Below are 17,426 nucleotides of genomic sequence, written 5' to 3'. Positions count from 1 at the left end.
CGGGAGCGTCGGGTCGGCGTAGGCAACAAAGCTCCGCGCTTTGCGCGCCGCAGGTCTGTCCGGCATCGGGCCCCAAACCAGCAACTCTTACCTGGGCAGACCCTGCCGGGTGCGGTGGGGGACTCCTTTTTCCACATCGCACTCCCAACGGTGGGTGCGGATGGTCTTTTCTCCCCCGACAAGAAACTCCCCATCTGGGCCCGAGAGCCGGCAACTCTCGGCAGTTCTCGAGCAAACTCTCGCCTCAGACCAGAAAAACTCAGGGAGGCTGGAAATGCGTCCCCGCGGCGCGGGTGGGAGGGGTACCCTGACCAAGTCCCCGGAGGCTTCGCCAGCCTCCCGACCCCCGGGCTCCTTGCGCCCTTCCGCCGCAAGCCTGCACCCGCAGCGAGTCTCTCCACCACTCCAGGGCCGTTCCAGCCGCCCAAACCCACCGCCCCGGGTGCAGCCTTTTGCCCACGGGACTCCCGCGCTTCCCAAGCTCTGTGCCCCCAGCTCTCGGGTACTCACCGCCCAGCAGCGGCAGCAGCAGGACGCTGAGCAGAGGCAACCGGCGGGGTCTGGTCGGGGATCCCCGCGCAGCTCCCATCGCGGCGGGCTCAGGAAAAGGAGCTGAGGGCGCACGGCGGGCGCGCAGACTGCGCTCCGCGGCGGGCACAGGAGGCGGAGCGCACCGGAGCGCGGGCGCCGCAGCAGCAGCCGCAGCCAGAGCCCGACCCGGAGGAGTCCCGAGCCGGAGCCGCGAGCGCGCCCGGTACCTCCGAGTCCTCGCGCGCCGCCGCCGCCGCCAAGCCCCGCCCCACGACACCCCCTCCCCTCCGGCCCCCGCACGGCGCCCCGCCCCCTCGACGCCCCCTCCTCGCCGAGGCGGGGAGGAGCTCAGTAGGGGGAGGGGTCTGGAGAGGGATGGAGAATAGAGAGTGCAAGGCTCAGGGGAGCGCAGGGGACCTGAACGAGGTAGGGGAGTATTTGCTGTACCCACCACCGACTCTGCAGGGATCCGGGAGAGCCTAAGTGACTTGTGCGATTCCGTGGACCCTGGGGAGAATGGTCCATTCTGGGCATACCTGGAGGCTCTGGCCAACAGTTCCCCCAGAATTCTCCAGGTAGGGGCAGGGGAAGAGGTGGGCCCCGCCAACTCTTCAGCAACCCAAAATCTTACGGCAGACCCAGAACAACAGGGTGTCCTTAATGTCCCCAAGTAACCTGAAGATGCTGTGTAGCCTGGAGAGGGGCTGAAGTGTGCATGACTGGGGTCTGGTTTGGCTCTAGACCAATATGAACCCAGTAGAAACACGCTGGGCTCTGAAAGCCAGGCTGAAGTCTGCTAAACTGACAAATTCATCCCAAGTCCATCTCCAGGCAGTCTGGGCTGTGTCAGGGTATGGCCAAGTCTCCAGCTGTGGGGAGGCCCAGCACAACCCTTGTTCCAGGCACCCCCCACCCCCAGCGCCACCACCCCCACATTCTTTCTTTGTTGTGAAAGCAGCAAGGGGTGTAGGAGGCGGGTCAGGAGGAGTCAAGCTTTAGAAGATGGGCCCCAGCTGCTGCTCAGGCCTCCAAGATATGCTGAGAGGGGATGGATAGTGCCTTGTCTCCCCTCTGGATCCGGAGGGCCCCCCAGGCCTGTTTAGACCTCCCTTCCCCCAAGCAGCTGGGAGGAGGAATGGCAGCCACAGAGGGCCTCACAGACAGGAGAAGTGGCGCCAGGACTCCAGGGTCCTGCCACATGGCCACCACATGTCCCTGACAACACAGTCCACAGCACCTTCTCCTTGGGTTGTGAGCCTCCTTCTTCCCCATCCCCCAGATGCCTTCCTACAGGCCCTGCTGGAGATGATACAAACAAGGGGAGGAAGAGAGGACAGATCCAAGAATCAACACTCCTCCTGCTGCCCCATCCATCACTGCCCCTCACCCTCTGTGAAGGGCCCCAACACAAGCCCTGCTTCATACCCTCTTCAATCAGGACTCAAGTCACAGAAAGGTTACCTGATTCTTTTATTTAAGAAAAGTGAAATACATGGACCTGAAGTGAGACAGCAGAGGGAGGGAATAAGAGCGGCCAGGGCAAGGCAGCTTGGCTGGCCAGCCCCCAACCCTCTGACTGAAAAGCCAGCAGCAGGCTGTATCTCTGAGGGCCATACCTGCTTTGTACCCACCTTGGGGCCTCAGAGCTAGCTACTCGAGAGGACCACAGGGTGCAGAGAGGGTGTCCTGAGGGTCCTTCCTAAGAGGGATTCCTGAGGAGGGAGCTGAGAGCCTAAGGGCAGCAGCAATCTTCTGGTTAAACTGCTCCCCTTCACTGTCCCACCTAGGGGTGGGGAAGAGCCAGGAGCAATGGGGAATGCTGTGAGGGCTGTGGGGGTGGGGGGACCCAGCAGACCTGGGGGCCGGGTTGAATGTCAGCTGCTTGAAGAGAGGTCCGTGGTGCTGGCACTGAGGCCCCGGTAGACCTGAAACAGACAACACTACCCCATCAGCTCAGGGACCTCGGCCTCCCAAAGACTGTCTCCTGGAGTCCACCCATCCCATGGTCACAGGGTATCTCTGGACCTAGGATCACACCTATCTCTGGACCAGTCTATCTCTGGACCTGGGACTTTGTTTAGCCTCTGCTAGGGTTTTCCAGAAGGCCACAATCTGGTGGAGAAGCTTCCTGGAAGAACCACATGAATACTGGCATATACTCTGAGTGTGTTCATACAAGAAGTCATTTGCCATTAAAATATCACTAGTGTTTTCTCAGATGGGGATTATTTAATACTTTTCTTTTTCCATTCTCATCTACTACTAAGGCGGCTGCAGGATGAAAAAATAACTAGTATCTCCAAATAATTCTTATTCATAATTCCAAAGTACCAGTTTACAAAATATTCCTATTTCCCTCCTTATTAACTTATTTGCTACTATGTCTGGCATGAAACTGTCCCTTGGTGGTCAGCACTCACCACAAGCTATCTGCTTGATTCCTTAATGACTGCAGTCCCCTGGCTCATCTTCATCCCAGATGACTCCTCTCCCTTCCCTCTTCCCTTACTCCACTGGGCCTGCTCACTGGCTGTCCTTTTTTCCTCACCCACCGATATGCTCACAAGCACTGCTCTCACCTGGAGGGGTGCTGCACTAGGTTGGTTCAGATAGTTCAAGGAGGCTGCTCGCTTCATGTTGCTGCTATAATGGAAAACGGAAGAATTGAGGCCTCCTCTCTTCCTCCTGAGTGGCCTTAAAGCTGTGGGCCTCTTGAGCACTGCCACATTGGGCACCCATTCTACCTAAACTCTCTCTCCGTGGCTGTCCCATTGACTTCCTCCCTGTTTCTCTCCAAGATACTTCTCCAGAGATCAGGGGCCAAGAGGAGTTGGAGGCAAGGGCTTACTTCATCTGCCTGCTTTACCACATCTTTTTTTTTTCTTTTTTTTTGAGACGGAGTCTCGCTGTTGTCGCCTGGGCTGGAGTGCAATGGCATGATCTTGGCTCCCTGCAACCTCCGCCTCCTGGGTTCCAGCAATTCTCCTGCCTCAGCCTCCCAAGTAGCTGAGATTACAGGCACCCGCCACCATGCCCGGCTAATTTTTGAATTTTTAGGAGAGATGAGGTTTCACCTTGTTGGCCAGGCTGGTCTCAAACTCCTGACCTCAGGTGATCCACCCACCTCGGCCTCCCAAAGTGCTGGGATTACAGGCGTGAGCCACTGCACCCAGCCACTTTACCATATCTTGACTTCCATGTGTACCTGGTGGGCCGAGGCTCAGTTCCCTGGAGCTTCCTCACCAGGAGTTCACTGCTTCTGCGGAGCACATCCCGGATCTTGCCAAGAGAGCCACTCCTCTGCAGGGTCCCACTGCCATCCTGGCAGAAAGGGGTGAGCAATGAAAGCTATAGGGATCCCACACAGATGGGTTTCTGAGTCTACTCCTAGCATTTATTCTGCACACATCCCCCACCCCCAAGGCCCAGTGACTGGAAATAAAAGTCCTGTCAAAAACTGGCTCCCAGAGATACCTCTGAAGGGATACACTACCTAGACTGGGACAGCATGGCCAAGAGCCTCTCACCACCACCAGCAGGAGTGGGCAGGAGAGATGAAAAGGCAATGATCAGACTCACCCCAGACCACTCCACAGCCACAGAAGCGTCTTCACCTCCCTCGAATTTCACACTGTCTCCAGGGCCCTCCTGGGAGGTCCTTCTACTGTCACTCTCCCCAAGCAGCTCTGCCACCTTGGTCTGGCTGATAGGGTCACTGCCCTGGAAGGAAAAGGAAGGACCTGGGACTTCCTACTCCTTAACTCCTCAGGATGGGGCTTTCAAATTTTTTTCACCATCAGCCACTGGAAGGAAAACATTTTTCCTTGTGATGTCTCAGTTTATACCTACTGGAACAATACTTACCTTTTCTATTTGCAATGCATTGCTATATATAGATCTGTATATATTTTTAGCCCCATGGCCCATACTGAATTGATTTCACAACCTACTATTGAGACCCACAATCTAAGAAATTCTTGACTTAGGCTCTCCCTGACCTCACTCCTCTCACCCACACCACCCAGGCCCCCTCCTTATGAAAGGGCAGGGTTTCTCCTTCATATCCCCATTTAGTGAATCTTGAAACTAGAGTCCTGACCACAAAGTGCAGGTGGGGGGTAAGAACATGCTTAAAAACAACCACAATCCCAACACTGCCTCACTTTCCTCTCCCTCCTGGCTCCATCAGCCTTTCTGCTTATTCTTAGGAGACTCCCAAGAAACCCCGGCAGTCTCTCACCCCCAGGGCCCTTCCCTCTAGGACCTCCTTCCCCTCTGGGCTTCTGACCTGTCTCCGGGACCGCAGGGCACATTCCTCCAGGGTCTCAGCAGCCTCCAGCTTTCCCTGGCGCCTATACAGAGCTCCCAGGTTTCTCAGAGTAGTGTTCACTGTGGGGCTGTGGCGAGAAAGAGACCAGAGAAGGAAGAGAGAAAGTTCAGAAAAGAAAACATTTGTCTTCCAAGCAAGACAAGAGGAAAAAAAATAAGAAAATAGGAGAGGGAACAGAGCTAAAGCTGAGGGAAAGTCTACAGGACGAAGGGAAAAGGTCTGGGAGGCTGGGAGCAGGGACTGGATGGAGGGCATCGGAGGCCAAGCTGGCTTTTCACTGGCAGCTCACCTGCTCACTTTGCAGGCCTTGTACCAGCCTCCATACTCAGCATAGGGTGTTCCACCCTCATGGTGCTGGCTCTGCAGGACAGAGAGAGGCCAGAAAGAAGGGCAGGGAGAGCCAAATATAAGAATACAGAGATGCTGGGATGCAAGGTGGCATGAGGCTAGGGTGTAGGCTGGGCTGGGGAGGACACCATGCATCTGGGGCTGGTGCTGGGGTGGGAAGTGAGAGTTGGGCTAATGCAAGGAGTAAGACAGAAACCCTGGTAGCCTTGAGCTCCCCAGGCTGGCCCCCCTTCCCCCCCACTCACTTTGCTCATTTCCTCCCGCTCCTCTGCATGCATCCAGATGGGCTTGTGGTCATCTGGGGGTGATACATGGGGTGGGGAGGTTAGAGATGGGAGCTAGACAGTGTCGGAGAGCCAGGACCCAGAAGCTGACAGGCTGGACTAAAGGGGTCTGGCTCCTCCTGGGAACCACTGCGGCCTAACCCCCGACCTTTGGTCTGCATTTCTTTTCTTCCCCACAGCCCCTTCCCCAGGCCCTCACCACTCACCATCCACAGACCCAAACTCCTGCACATGGGCACGGGTCAGGATCTCTTTGTATAGTGTCTCAGCCTCAGCATATTTGCCCTGTTTTAGGTAACAGGAAGCCTGGAAGACAGAAAGGCAAAAATACAGGAACAAAATGTGGAGGGAGGCAAGGGGTTTTTTTTGTCTGTTTTTTGTTTTTTTTTTTTCAGACAAGGTCTTCACCAGGCTCAGGGAGTTCCACTTCTCAGTGTCTCTCTGACTTTCTCCAGAGATCTTTCTCACACCTCCTTCTCCAGGTGTAGGGTCAAGGGTATTCCCAGCCCACTCCCAAGAAGCTGTGGAACTTCTATAACTGGAATGAAGCAGATCCTTCATCCGCAAAGGCAGCCCCAGACATGGGCACAAAGTTGATGAGAGCAGTGTGCCAGATTGTGATGCTTCCTAACTCTAGGACCCAAGTGGCCTCTCCCCCCGTTCCTTCCACCTACTTTGTCCCTCCTCCCATACCAGGTTGTTCTTGGTCCGGGCTACATTAGGGTTGTCCGGCCCCAGCTGCCCCTCGTAGATGGCCAGTGCTCGCTGGTAGTAGCGTTCCACGGCCTCATACTTGCCCTGGTTTTGGCACAAGAGGGCCAGGTTGTTCAGCTGCTTTGCCACATCTGGATGATTAGTGCCCAGGACCTGAAAGGGAACAAAGGAGTGGATAAATGGCTATGATTATGTGTGTGCACAAGCACATGTGTGTGTTTGCATGTAGGCACACACATGTGGAAAGCAGAGGAAAGGGAATGAAGGAAGAGAGAACAAAGCAGAGATGGGGGTGAGAAAAAAAAAAAGTGAGAGGAGGGTTAGACCAGAGGAGCCACGTACAGAAGGGTCACAGCGACAAGGGAAGAAGGGAGAGAGGGCATAGGTACCTTTTCTCGAATCTCCAGTGCCCGTTGGCACAGAGGCTCTGCCTCCTTGTATTTGCCCCTTTTGCCATAGAGCACAGCCAAATTGTTGAGTGTGGCAGCCACCTATGAAGACAGGCCTGTCCCCATCAGACATTTGGGTTGCAAAAGACCTATGGGAATCTGAGGTTCCCCACCTCCCAGCAGGGCCCAACACTCACTGCATAACTCTAAGAGACAAAGACTCTACTACCCTGGAGCCAGGGGCTGAAAGGAGGGGAGATTGCAGAACAGGATGGCTCTGAGGCTAAGGGAGAGTATCGCCCTCTAGGGGATTTTAAGAAATTTCTGGAGGTGTTTTTTCTTTTTGTTGTTGTTGCCATGAAGATTACCTTTGAGGAGGCAAGAACGCTATAGATGTTCTGCATGTGTGGGACAGCTCTGCCAATTTTTTAATGTCTTGCCAGACATCCAAACGCTAAATGTAAACATTGATATTTGATGGGCTATCAAGATAGGAGTATGATTTCTGAGATACATCATCCCTGCCTATCATATGTCATACCATAGGGAATTATTTTCACACAGATCACGTTCAAAAATAACTTTTTGGCCGGACGCAGTGGCTCACGCCTGTAATCCCAGCACTTTGGGAGGCCAAGGTGGGCGGATCACCTGAGGTCAGGTGTTCGAGGCCAGCCTGACCAACACGGAGAAACCCCGTCTCTACTAAAAGTACAAAATTAGCCGGGTGTAGTGGCAAGTCTGTAATCCCAGCTACTCAGGAGGCCGAGGCAGGAAAATTGCTTGAACTCGGGAGGTAGAAGTTGTAGTGAGCCAAGATCATGCCATGTTGCACTCTAGCCTGGCAACAAGCATGAAACTCCATCTCAACAAAAAATAAATAACTTTTCAGCTGGGTGTGGTGGCTCACACCTGTAATCCCAGCACTTTGGAAGGCTGAGGTAGGTGGATCACTTGAGGTCAGGAGTTCAAGACCAGCCTGGCCAACATGGTGAAATCCCATCTCTACTAAAAATACAAAAATTAGGGCCGGGCGCAGTGGCTCACGCTTGTAATCCCAGCACTTTGGGAGGCCGAGGCGGGCGGATCACGAGGTCAGGAGATCGAGACCACGGTGAAACGCCGTCTCTACCAAAAATACAAAAAATTAGCCGGGCGTGGTGGTGGGCGCCTGTAGTCCCAGCTACTCGGAGAGGCTGAGGCAGGAGAATGGCGTGAACCCGGGAGACGGAGCTTGCAGTGAGCCGAGATCGCGCCACTGCACTCCAGCCTGGGTGACAGAGCAAGACTCCGTCTCAAAAAAAAAAAAAAAAAAAATACAAAAATTAGCCTGGCGTGGTGGCGCACATCTGTAATCCCAGCTACTTGGGAGGCTGAGGCAGGAGGATCACTTGAGCCTCGGAGGCAGAGGTTGCAGTGAACCCAGATTGTACCACTGCACTCTAGGCTGGGTGACACTGCAAAACTCCGTCTCAAAAAACAAAACAAAACAAACTTTTCATTTTTCATTTTCTGTACATTGACAACTCTATCATTTGCCCTGGTGTGATATCTCTACTTAAGGTTGTTTCTCTCTTTCCTTTTATTTATTTTTATTTATTTATTTATTTATTTTAAGATGAAGTCTCGCTCCATCACCCAGGCTGAAGTGCAGTGGTGCGATCTTGGCGTACTGCAACTTCAGCCTCCTGGGTTCAAGCAATTCTCCTGTCTCAGCCTCCCGAGTAGCTGGGACTACAGGTGCACGCCGCCACAACCGGCTAATTTTTGTATTATTAGTAGAGACAGGGTTTCACCTTGTTGGTCAGGCTGGTCTCAAACTCCTGACCTCAGGTGATCCGACCACCTCTGCCTCCCAAAGTGCTGGAATTACAGGAGTGAGCCACAGCGCTGGGCCGCTTTTTATTTTGTTGAGATGGAGTCTTGCTCTGTTGCCCAGGCTGGAGTGCAATGGTGCGATTTTGGCTCACTGCAGCCACCAACCCCCGGATTCAAATGATTCTCCTGCCTCAGCCTCCAAATAGTTGGGATTACAGGCATATGCCACCATGCCTGGCTAATTTTATAATTTTTTTTTTAGTAGAGAGGGGGTTTTACCATGTTGGCCAGGCTGGTCTCAAACTCCCGACCTCAGATGATCCACCTACCTTGGCCTCCCAAAGTGCTGGGATTACAGGCGTGAACCACCGAGCCCAGTCTCTTTCTCTTATACACAAATAAATCTGGTCTGTCATTTCTTTTCTTTTTTTTTGAGACAGAGTTTCGCTCTTGTTGCCCAGGCTAGAGTGGTCTGCAACCTCCACCTTCTGGTTTCAAGTGATTCTCCTGCCTCAGCCTCTTGAGTAGCTGGGATTACAGGTGCCCGCCACCACGCCCGGCTAATTTTTGTATTTTTAGTAGAGACGGGGTTTCACCATGTTGGCCAGGATGGTCTTAAACGCCTGACCTCGTGATTTGCCCACTTTGGCCTCCCAAAGTGCTGGGATTACAGGCATGAGCCACTGTGCCTGACCCTTGTGATTTCTTATAATACTGTACTTTAATAAAGTGTCCACCTATATTTTCAGTTTTTTTTTTTTTTTTTGAGACGGAGCCTCACTCTGTCACCCAGGCTGGAGTAGAGTGGCGCGATCTCGGCTCACTGCAAACTCCGCCCTCCAGGTTCACGCCATTCTCCTGCCTCAGCCTCCCGAGTAGCTGGAACTACAGGCGCCCGCCACCATGCCCGGCATTTTTTGTATTTTTTTTAGTAGAGATGGGGTTTCACCATGTTAGCCAGGATGGTCTCGATCTCCTGACCTCGTGATCCGCCCGCCTCAACCTCCCAAAGTGCTGGGATTACACTTGTGAGCCACCGTGCCCAGGCCACTTTGCTATTTCTTTTAACAAAGTTGTACTCAATACAGCTACTGTTGTTTTGTATTTTTACCTTATTATATTACATTGTATATATTGTCCTTACAAATTACGTTTCTTGTTTTTCTTTTATATTTATTAGAGTAGCATATTAACTTTTGTAGAAATCATATGTGGATTTACCTATGACTTATCTATTAATTAAATTCAAGCAAAATATTTGTTATAAAAAGGAGTCACTGAGTCTCGGAGAATTAAGAAGCATTAGGATCACTGGACAGTGCCTGGAAGAAAGGACTTCTTATGCCTCCTTCCTCAGCACTCTTAGTGAGTGGACTGAGGGCAGCAGATGGATGAGCTAAGAGAGGCCAAAATAGCAATGGTGGGGGGTGCAGGGCGTGGGGCGGGGAGGGCAAGGAATACTGACAGCAGGATGGTCGGGTCCCAAGGTGCTCTCTCGGATGCTGAGGGCATCATTCAGCAGGTGGGCAGCTTCCTTATACTTATTCTGGTCCCTGGAAGAAGACAAAAGTGACAGGAGTTACCCTGAATCTGCAAGCCTTCTCCTTCCCTCTTTCCCTTTGGAAGGACTGAGTACATTTAAGGATTGGAGACCTCCATGAGGAGACAGGAAGCCTGGTGTGGACAGTAAGGGGGCTTCACTGACATACTCATACCAGAATGCAGGGCACTGCCATCCCAAGAGGAGGCCACAAGTTATAGGAAGCGAGGGGGCAGGGGCAAGAGAGGGAGAGAGCACTCCCCAAAAGAGAGATTAGAGGAACAAGGATCCCAAGGGATGAGCAAATGCTTAGGTATGGAAAAGTGAGAGTTCTTTTCCCATACACCTGTTGGGGTGTATCTGGGAGGCCCAACAGGGAGGAGACGTACCCTGTAAAGAGGAAAAATGAAAGCCAAAGGAGGACCAAGGTGGGAATGTGGGGGATGATCTGGGCACTGGAGGAGGGAAGTCCTCACCGATACACCAAAGCAAGGATGTTGAGCATGGTGGCGACATCAGGGTGGCCACGGCCTGATGTGCGCTCCAGGTCCTCTAGTGCCTGCTTACAGAGAGGGACGGCCACCTCATAGCGACCTTGGGCTGCGTACTGGATCACCAGGTTGTGCAACGTCCGCAACCTTGCTGGGATCTCATATCCACCCTGCTGAGCTGCTGTAGCACCTTGACCACGGGACACTAAACCATCACAGAACATAAACAAAGGACTCTTCCTCTCCCCTTTGCTGTCTGCCCTTCCACTCCCCATTGCATGTCTTGTTCCACACCTGTGCCCACCCCAACGTGGGCTCTCAATATTAGACCTGCCTCAAGTGCTATTCTTTTATCCACTCCCTTGACCTATACCCATCACAACCTCAGTTGTTCACCCAGTAATTCATGCATTCAACAAACATTTATTTAATAAGTATGAACCAAGGGATGTCCCAGGAGTACAAAGGTAAGAAAGACCTGGTTCTTTCCCTTGAGGGGCTCATGGTCTCCCTATCTCAGGTTTATTCTCCCACTAGACTGTGAACTCCTTACTGGTGAGACCTATGCCATTTCCATCTCAGTAGTACTCCTAGTGCCTAGCAGAGTACCTGGCACATATTCAGTGCTTAATAGATGTTCGTTCAATGGGGAGGCTGAGGAAATCGAAGTACTAGCCCAGCCCCTGCCCTGTCTCCAGAGAAAGTGGAGAACCTATTTCTAGATGGTGACTGTCCTGTGTACAGGGTAGGCCACAGCTAGGGCCAGCCTCCTGCTGCCCCTTTTCACCCTCCCATTCCAGAGGCAGACTCACAGCCATTGCTGGGGTCCTCTTCCTCCTCATTAGGGAAGAGGTCATCCAGGGAATCCTTGGTGGCATCACCTTCTTTCTCCTCCTGGAACGGAAGAAGCAACATATAAGGGCCAAGATATCCCTACCTAGTAGCCTTCTCAGTGACCCCTCTAAGCCATGAAATCACGGACAGATGGGACCTAGGAGAAGACTGTTGTTCCTGTCTCTGCCCCTGGAAAGGCTAGCAAGTGGCCCAGCCAAGCTCAGGCCTCTTGTTTATAACAGCCAGAGATGCTTTGGACAAATCTCAAGACTTCCCCCTCCTTCTCATACAGAAAGTTTCCTTCCTGGCCGGGTGTGGTGGCTAATGCCTGTAATCCTAGCACTTTGGGAGGCCGAGGTGGGCAGATCACCTGAGGTCAGGAGTTCAAGACCATCCTGACCAACGTGGAGAAACCCCATCTCTACTAAAAATACAAAATTAGCCGGGTGTGGTGGCACATGCCTATAATCCCAGCTACTCGTGAGGCTGAGGCAGGAGAATCACTTGAACCTGGGAGACAGAGGTTGCAGTGAGCCGAGATCGCGCCATTGCACTCCAGCCTGGGCAACAAGAGCGAAACTCTGTCTCAAAACAAAACAAAACAAAAAAAAAAGAAAAGTAAAAAAAGTTTCCTTTCTAACCACCCCCAATCTCGCCTTAACTCTTGTAATTATGGCCCTATGCTGATCTCTGTGTGATTACGTTGATTATATGTCTGTCCTGTCTCTCCTGAGGGAAGGGAGTGTGTCCGATCTTATTGACATGTACCCAGAAAGTGTCTAGCTCAGCCTAGTGCCCATCATCTGCACAGCTCACTCTGGACTTACTACATAACCCTCCCTCACCGTCTAACCTATTCCACACTAGGAAAATCTGCTTTTCCCCATCAGGAACTGCAGCCTCATCCAAACACCAACCCTCCTACCCAGCTTCACCAATGTGTCCCATGCAATTCATCTACTCACTTTCCCTGGGACAGACCAACTTTTCCAGGATGTAAGCCTTATCAATGACACCCTGCACTCCAGTCTAAAAAGCTCCTCCCTCTTCCTCATCATGAACTTTCAAAATCCATCTCAACTCCTAACCCACTCAAATGGGAAATCCGACCTATATCCTACCCATCCCTGTAACCTGCTCCCTCTATTTTTTTGTTTGTTTTTTGAAACAGAGTCTCTAGTCTGGCAACAGCCCAGGCTAGAATGCAGTGGCACAATCACAGCTCACTGCAGCTTCCACCTCCTGGGCTCAAGCGATCTTCCTACCTCAGCCTCCAGAGTAGCTGAGGCTACAGGTGCACATGACCACATCAGGCTAATTTTTTAATTTTTTGTGGAGACAGGGTCTCAGTATGTTGCCCAGGCTTCCTGCTTCCTTTATGAATTCTTCGTAGACCATTCCAGCCCTCAGACACATATCTCCGTGAAATTCTTCCCTCGCTGACTGAACCACTCATCCAGCACTGAGCACTTGCTGCTTTGTATTTTGTCACATATGCGTTCTCCTAGATAAGACTTGTTCCCTACAGATACATCTCAAGAAAACACACACTTTCAGCCAGGCGCGGTGGCTCATGCCTGTAATCCCAGCATTTTGGGAGGCCGAGGCAGGCAGATCACTTGAGGCTAGGAGTTTGAGACCAGCCTGGCCAACATGGCAAAACTCCATCTCTATTAAAAATACAAAAATTAGCTGGGTGTGGTGGCAGACGCCTGTAATCCCAGCTACCTGGGTGGCTGAGGCATGAGAATTGTTTGAAAGCCAGAGGCAGAGGTTGCAGTGAGCTGAGATGGCATCACTGCACTCTGTTGAGTGAGGGTTAAATTTCACACATTTTGGACCGGGCACGGTAGCTCACACCTGTAATCCCAGCACTTTGGGAGGCCCAGGCGGGCAGACCACCTGAGGTCAGGAGTTCAAAACCAGCCTGGCCAACATGGTGAAACCCTGTCTCTAGTAAAAATACAAAAATTAGCCAGGCGTGGTGGCAGGTGCCTGCAATCCCAGCTACTCGAGAGGCTGAGGCAGGAGAATTGCTTGAACCCGGGAGGCGGAGGTTGCCGTGACCTGAGATTGTACCACTGCACTCCAGCCTAGGCAACAAGTGTAAAATTCCATCTCAAAAAAAAAAAAAAAAAAAATCACACATTTTGAAAGCAAATTTTAGGAGGGTCATGCTCAACTGGGCTATGCTTTCTCTAATTGTACCACGTAGAATTCTGGATTGGAATTGTCCAGGTGCTTATCTGTCTCCCTCACAAGCTTGTAATTGTGAGAGCAGGAACTCTGTGTGCCCCATTCACCAGCGCAGTGCACAATGCCTGGTACACAGTAGGCATCTCATTAAATGTTGACTGAATTACCTGAATATTGTTTTTCCCCTTGCTGTCACCTGGAGTTGGTGTCAGGGCTGAAAAAGGAATTCTTTCAGGTGAGAGCAGGTTGGGTAGAGCTGATGGACCTTGAGGATGATGGGGCAATTGCCCCCATGTCTGTGGTAACTCCCGGCTGCCCACCCCTCAGCCAGTCTCGCCTGTGCACACTCACCGCGGTGTGTCCATCCTCATCATACTGCCGCAGCTGCCCCAGGAACTCCAGGTGCTTCTTTTCCTCCTCCAGCTGAGCCACAGCCTGTTCACTGCGCTGTAGCCGCTGCTGGGTGCCAGCCAGCTCATCCCGCAGCCACTGGTTCTCCTGGCATAGCCGCCGCACCTGAGCCCGCAGCTTCTGTTTCTCTGACTCCACTGTGCTCAGGTGGCTGGCTAGAGCCAGCATCACCTAGGTGGGCACATACCCTGAGCTCCAGATTCTGGGTGGGAGTATTCAGGAACAGGTGGAAGGGGAGCCTACTGGGACGTGGCAAAACTGGCAGGGGCACAGAGGAGCCAGAAGGTGGGGGTATAGCAGTGGCGCTACCTTCAAAACACCCTGAATCCAATTTCCCACCACCTCCACTGCCGTCACCCTGGGCCAAGCCACTATCAATTCCTACCCAAATTACTATAATAACTTCCTCACTGGCCTCCTTGTTTCTGCCCTTGTTCCCCTATTGTCTATTCGTAACCCAGCAACCTGATGATGCCAAGTTAGACCACATCATTCCTCTTCTAAAAACATTCCAATAGTTTCCATCTCACTCAAAGTGAAATCAGGGCCGGGCACAGTGGCTCACACCTATAATCCCAGCACTTTGGGAGGCCAAGGCGGGCGGATCACGAGGTCAGGAATTCAAGACCAACCTGGCCAACATGGTGAAACCCCGTCTCTACTAAAAATACAAAAAATTAGCCGGGCGTGGTGGCACGCGCCTGTAGTCCCAGCTACTCGGGAGACTGAGGCAGGAGAATCGCTTGAACCTGGCAGGCGGAGGTTGCAGTGAGCCGGGATTGTGCCACTACATTCCAGCCTGGGCAACAGTGCGAGACTCCATCTCAAAAAAAAGGTAAAATCAAAGTCCTCGGGGTGGCCTACAAGTTCCACTTGATCCATCTCCCTCCCCTCCAACCCCATTACCCCTCAGACTTAATTTTCTACTTTGCTTCTCCTCATTCACTTTACTGCAGCCATACTGGCCCCTTGCTGTTCACTGACCTCACCAGGCAGACTTCCATTCAGAGCCTCTGCACTTGCTGCTCTCTCTGCTTAGGATGCCCTTCCCCTGTTTATGGCATGACTCATTCCCCTCACCTTCACATCTTTGCCAAAATGTCGCCTTTTCAAAAAAAGGGTGGCCTTTTTTGACCACCCTATCTAAAATTATACCCTCTCTCCACAGTCCCTAGTTTCCTTCCCTGCTTTATTTTGATCCTTTTATGCTTAGCAACTATCACTCTGGCATACCGAATCATTATTTATTTATGTATTGTCTGTCTTCCCCAGCTAGAAGGTAAGCTCCAAGATGGCAAAGACTTTTACAGTTTTGTTCAATGATGTATCTCTTCAGTGTCCAAAAGCATTCTGGTACACAGTAGGGACTTAATACATATATAATGAATGAATGCAAACATCTAGAGTGAGGTGATCCCAAGCAGCCCCAAACCTTCAATCAGATAACTGCTCCTCCATCCACCCTGGACCACTTGGCACCACCTTTGCCCGCTCACCTGGGCCTCACTCAGCCCGAGCTCAATGTTTTCCATAGAACGGCGAAGCTGCCGGGCCTTCTCATGCACCAGCCCTTCCTCATGGCCTCCCTGCTGCAGACACTCAATGGTCTGGGACAGGCTTTGCAGCACGGCCTGATGTTCACTGTGTAGGGCCTCTAGCCCTTGGCTGACCAGCCGTGTGCTCCCCAGGATCTCCTCTTGGCTGAGCCGGTGGCCCGCAGGCTCATCCCGCTGCCCCAACACCAGGCCTGACATCCTGGCCGGGGGGACCTTGCCCGGTCTAGGGAGAAACAACAGAGTTTGGCTGGTGTAAAGATGAGACAGAGAAGCTGAGCAACTTTCTCAGAGGGTGGTGGGAATCCAAGTGAAGGGACAAAAGTAAGAGTGACCCTGTGGCTTAGTTGGAGAGAGAGAGTGAGCAGCAGGCAGGGAGCCTAGATCACTAAACTCAAAGCTAAGGTTGTGGGCAAAGTGAGAGGGAGATGAATTGACTTAAATAAAGGAAGACTATAGTAGGAACAAAGGTTCTTAGAACTAGCAGAAGCATTTAGGACTTAGGAAAAGAACAAAAAAGCAGTTAGAACCTGAGTTAGGAAAAGGAATCAAGGGATGAGAGAGCACTATGGGGATCACAGAAGGTCTGTGGGAGAGCTGCAAACGGCACAGGATTAAAGTGGGAGATATGCAGAAAATAATGCAGGGGCCTAGAAAAAAGGGAAGGAATCTCTGCAAAGTTAAATCAGGGAAGAAAGAGAAAAGAAGAAAACAGGAGCCTTCCTTGCAGGATCCACATTACAGGGTCCCAGAAAGCTCAAGGTCTTCAGGCTGCGTCACCTGCAGAACTAAGCCCAGCATCTCCAAAGTTGGTCAGCCCTGCATATTTTCCCACTAACCTTCAACCCATACTTCCCACCCCCCAGGACTCAGACTGTGTTCCCACTTCCTCAGAAGGGTCTTGTTTCTCATCTTTGAAGTCTTCTTACCTGTGTACAGAGCAGAGGCCCTGGCTGTGGCACTCAGGCCAGAGCCCGGAAGAAACTGTTCAGCAGCCAGAGAAAGAGTCAGAGGATCTGCCCTGCCCAAAGTCCAGAAGTCCAGCGTTCCCACCCCTTCTCTCACCACTTCACAGCTACCCAGAGGACCCGGCACAGAGTCCCACCCAGGACAAACACCCTCCCTCCCTCCCTCTGCCCACAGATCTTCAAAGACGCCCAATTCCCTTCTCCTTCCCCAAGCCAGCCTCCCTCATTGCAGGCCTGGGGAGCTACTGTCTCCCAGGAAGGGAATGAGAGAGACTTAATCAGAGACCTACAGCAAGAGGCGTGTCTGGGAAAGGGGAGGGAAGAACACCTGGTCACTCCAAACCCAGTCACTTCCATGGCTTTGTCTCTGTCACGGTCACCTACAAACAGGCTCTGAGAGGAATCACCGTAGGGTGCCTCCATAATGCCCGATGATGCAGGAAAGAATGGGAGGTCTGCTAAACGGCTGCCGGGTCGCAAGGAACCGCGGCGCTGGAGTGGGTCTCCTGGGCCTGGAAACGCAGTAGAGGAGTGCCTCGGGCTGTCGACCTGCCCTGGGGCCCAGGGTTGGGAGAGTGAGATGGGCGGGGGCGGTAGGGGGGAAGTGTGGATGGACGACTGAGGTCCGCAGCTCCAGCGAGGACGTAGAGGCCTAACGACCCCGAGGTCACTGAGTCAGTCGGTGGCGCAGGGGGCGGGGCAGGCCGTCTGTCTGTCCGTCTGGACGCCGAGGGGCGGGGAAGAATCGCGAAGGGCGGAGTTTTGGAGCCTGGAGTTTTGTAAGGTTGGTTGGAGGGGGTTTGTTCATCTTTCTGGGAGTGCGAGAATAAGAGATGGCAGAGACCTTAACCTTCAGCCCCAGGGTACCCTCAAAGACTCACCTGCAATCTGCCGGTCTGGCTGCCGCTCTTGCCGCCGCTCTTGCCGGTACTGCCCCTTTAAATCCATGATGGCTGCCGCTCGAGGCAATTGTTTTGACGGGTCTGGGGGGCGGGGCCTGTTTCCTAGTCACGCGACAT

The 17,426-nt window shown here is 52.5% G+C and overlaps 2 protein-coding genes across 11 annotated transcripts in view; both read right to left on the bottom strand.

The window, feature by feature from the left end:
- PTK7 (protein tyrosine kinase 7 (inactive)) overlaps window positions 1–807 on the bottom strand; it is an 87,495-nt gene extending 86,688 nt beyond the window's left edge. The window contains exon 1 of one of the 5 annotated variants that reach the window (XM_055263137.2): window positions 511–807. In XM_055263137.2, the coding sequence (XP_055119112.2) occupies window positions 511–589 (79 nt within the window). In that variant the 5' untranslated portion in view covers window positions 590–807. Of the gene's footprint in view, window positions 1–91; window positions 265–510 lie in introns of those variants that run through there. The other 4 variants (XM_055263139.2, XM_055263140.2, XM_055263138.2 and 1 more) reach the window with 4 other exon arrangements.
- A 1,177-nt stretch (window positions 808–1,984) lies between these two features.
- On the bottom strand, window positions 1,985–17,424 carry KLC4 (kinesin light chain 4). 6 transcript variants are annotated; one of them, XM_063633093.1, is made up of 17 exons: window positions 16,698–17,271; window positions 16,369–16,423; window positions 15,383–15,665; window positions 13,827–14,057; window positions 11,258–11,339; window positions 10,431–10,650; window positions 9,880–9,967; window positions 6,597–6,698; window positions 6,187–6,360; window positions 5,700–5,799; window positions 5,455–5,507; window positions 5,151–5,221; window positions 4,820–4,928; window positions 4,111–4,251; window positions 3,737–3,852; window positions 3,111–3,174; window positions 1,985–2,456 (listed from the first exon to the last, which is right to left on the bottom strand). In XM_063633093.1, the coding sequence occupies exons 1-17, from the start codon at window positions 16,828–16,830 to the stop codon at window positions 2,406–2,408; spliced, it is 2,073 nt and encodes a 690-aa protein (XP_063489163.1). In that variant the 5' UTR covers window positions 16,831–17,271; the 3' UTR covers window positions 1,985–2,405. The 6 variants fall into 6 exon arrangements, with proteins under 6 accessions (XP_063489163.1, XP_055119117.1, XP_055119116.1 ...); XM_055263142.2 differs by lacking the exons at window positions 16,369–16,423; window positions 16,698–17,271 and adding an exon at window positions 17,289–17,424; XM_055263141.2 differs by lacking the exon at window positions 16,369–16,423 and having other exon boundaries at window positions 16,736–17,270.
- Between the last annotated feature and the right edge of the window lie 2 nt (window positions 17,425–17,426).

Source organism: Symphalangus syndactylus, chromosome 23, assembly GCF_028878055.3.
Source record: "Symphalangus syndactylus isolate Jambi chromosome 23, NHGRI_mSymSyn1-v2.1_pri, whole genome shotgun sequence".
Taxonomy (NCBI): Eukaryota; Metazoa; Chordata; class Mammalia; order Primates; family Hylobatidae; genus Symphalangus; species Symphalangus syndactylus.
The sequence above is the reverse complement of the archived record's forward strand: the minus strand, read 5'-3'. Positions and strand labels throughout refer to the sequence as shown.

Bases quoted from the DNA above. Each gene is read 5' to 3' on its own strand.
- KLC4 (XM_063633093.1), bottom strand. From the start codon at position 16,830: ATGGAGGCACCCTACGGTGATTCCTCTCAGAGCCTGTTTGTAGGTGAC. The intron at 15,666-16,368 runs GTAAGAAGACTT...GTTTCTCCCTAG, and splicing joins GGCCTCTGCTCTGTACACAG to ACCGGGCAAGGTCCCCCCGG. The intron at 5,222-5,454 runs GTGAGTGGGGGG...TCTGTCCTGCAG, and splicing joins AGCGGGAGGAAATGAGCAAA to AGCCAGCACCATGAGGGTGG.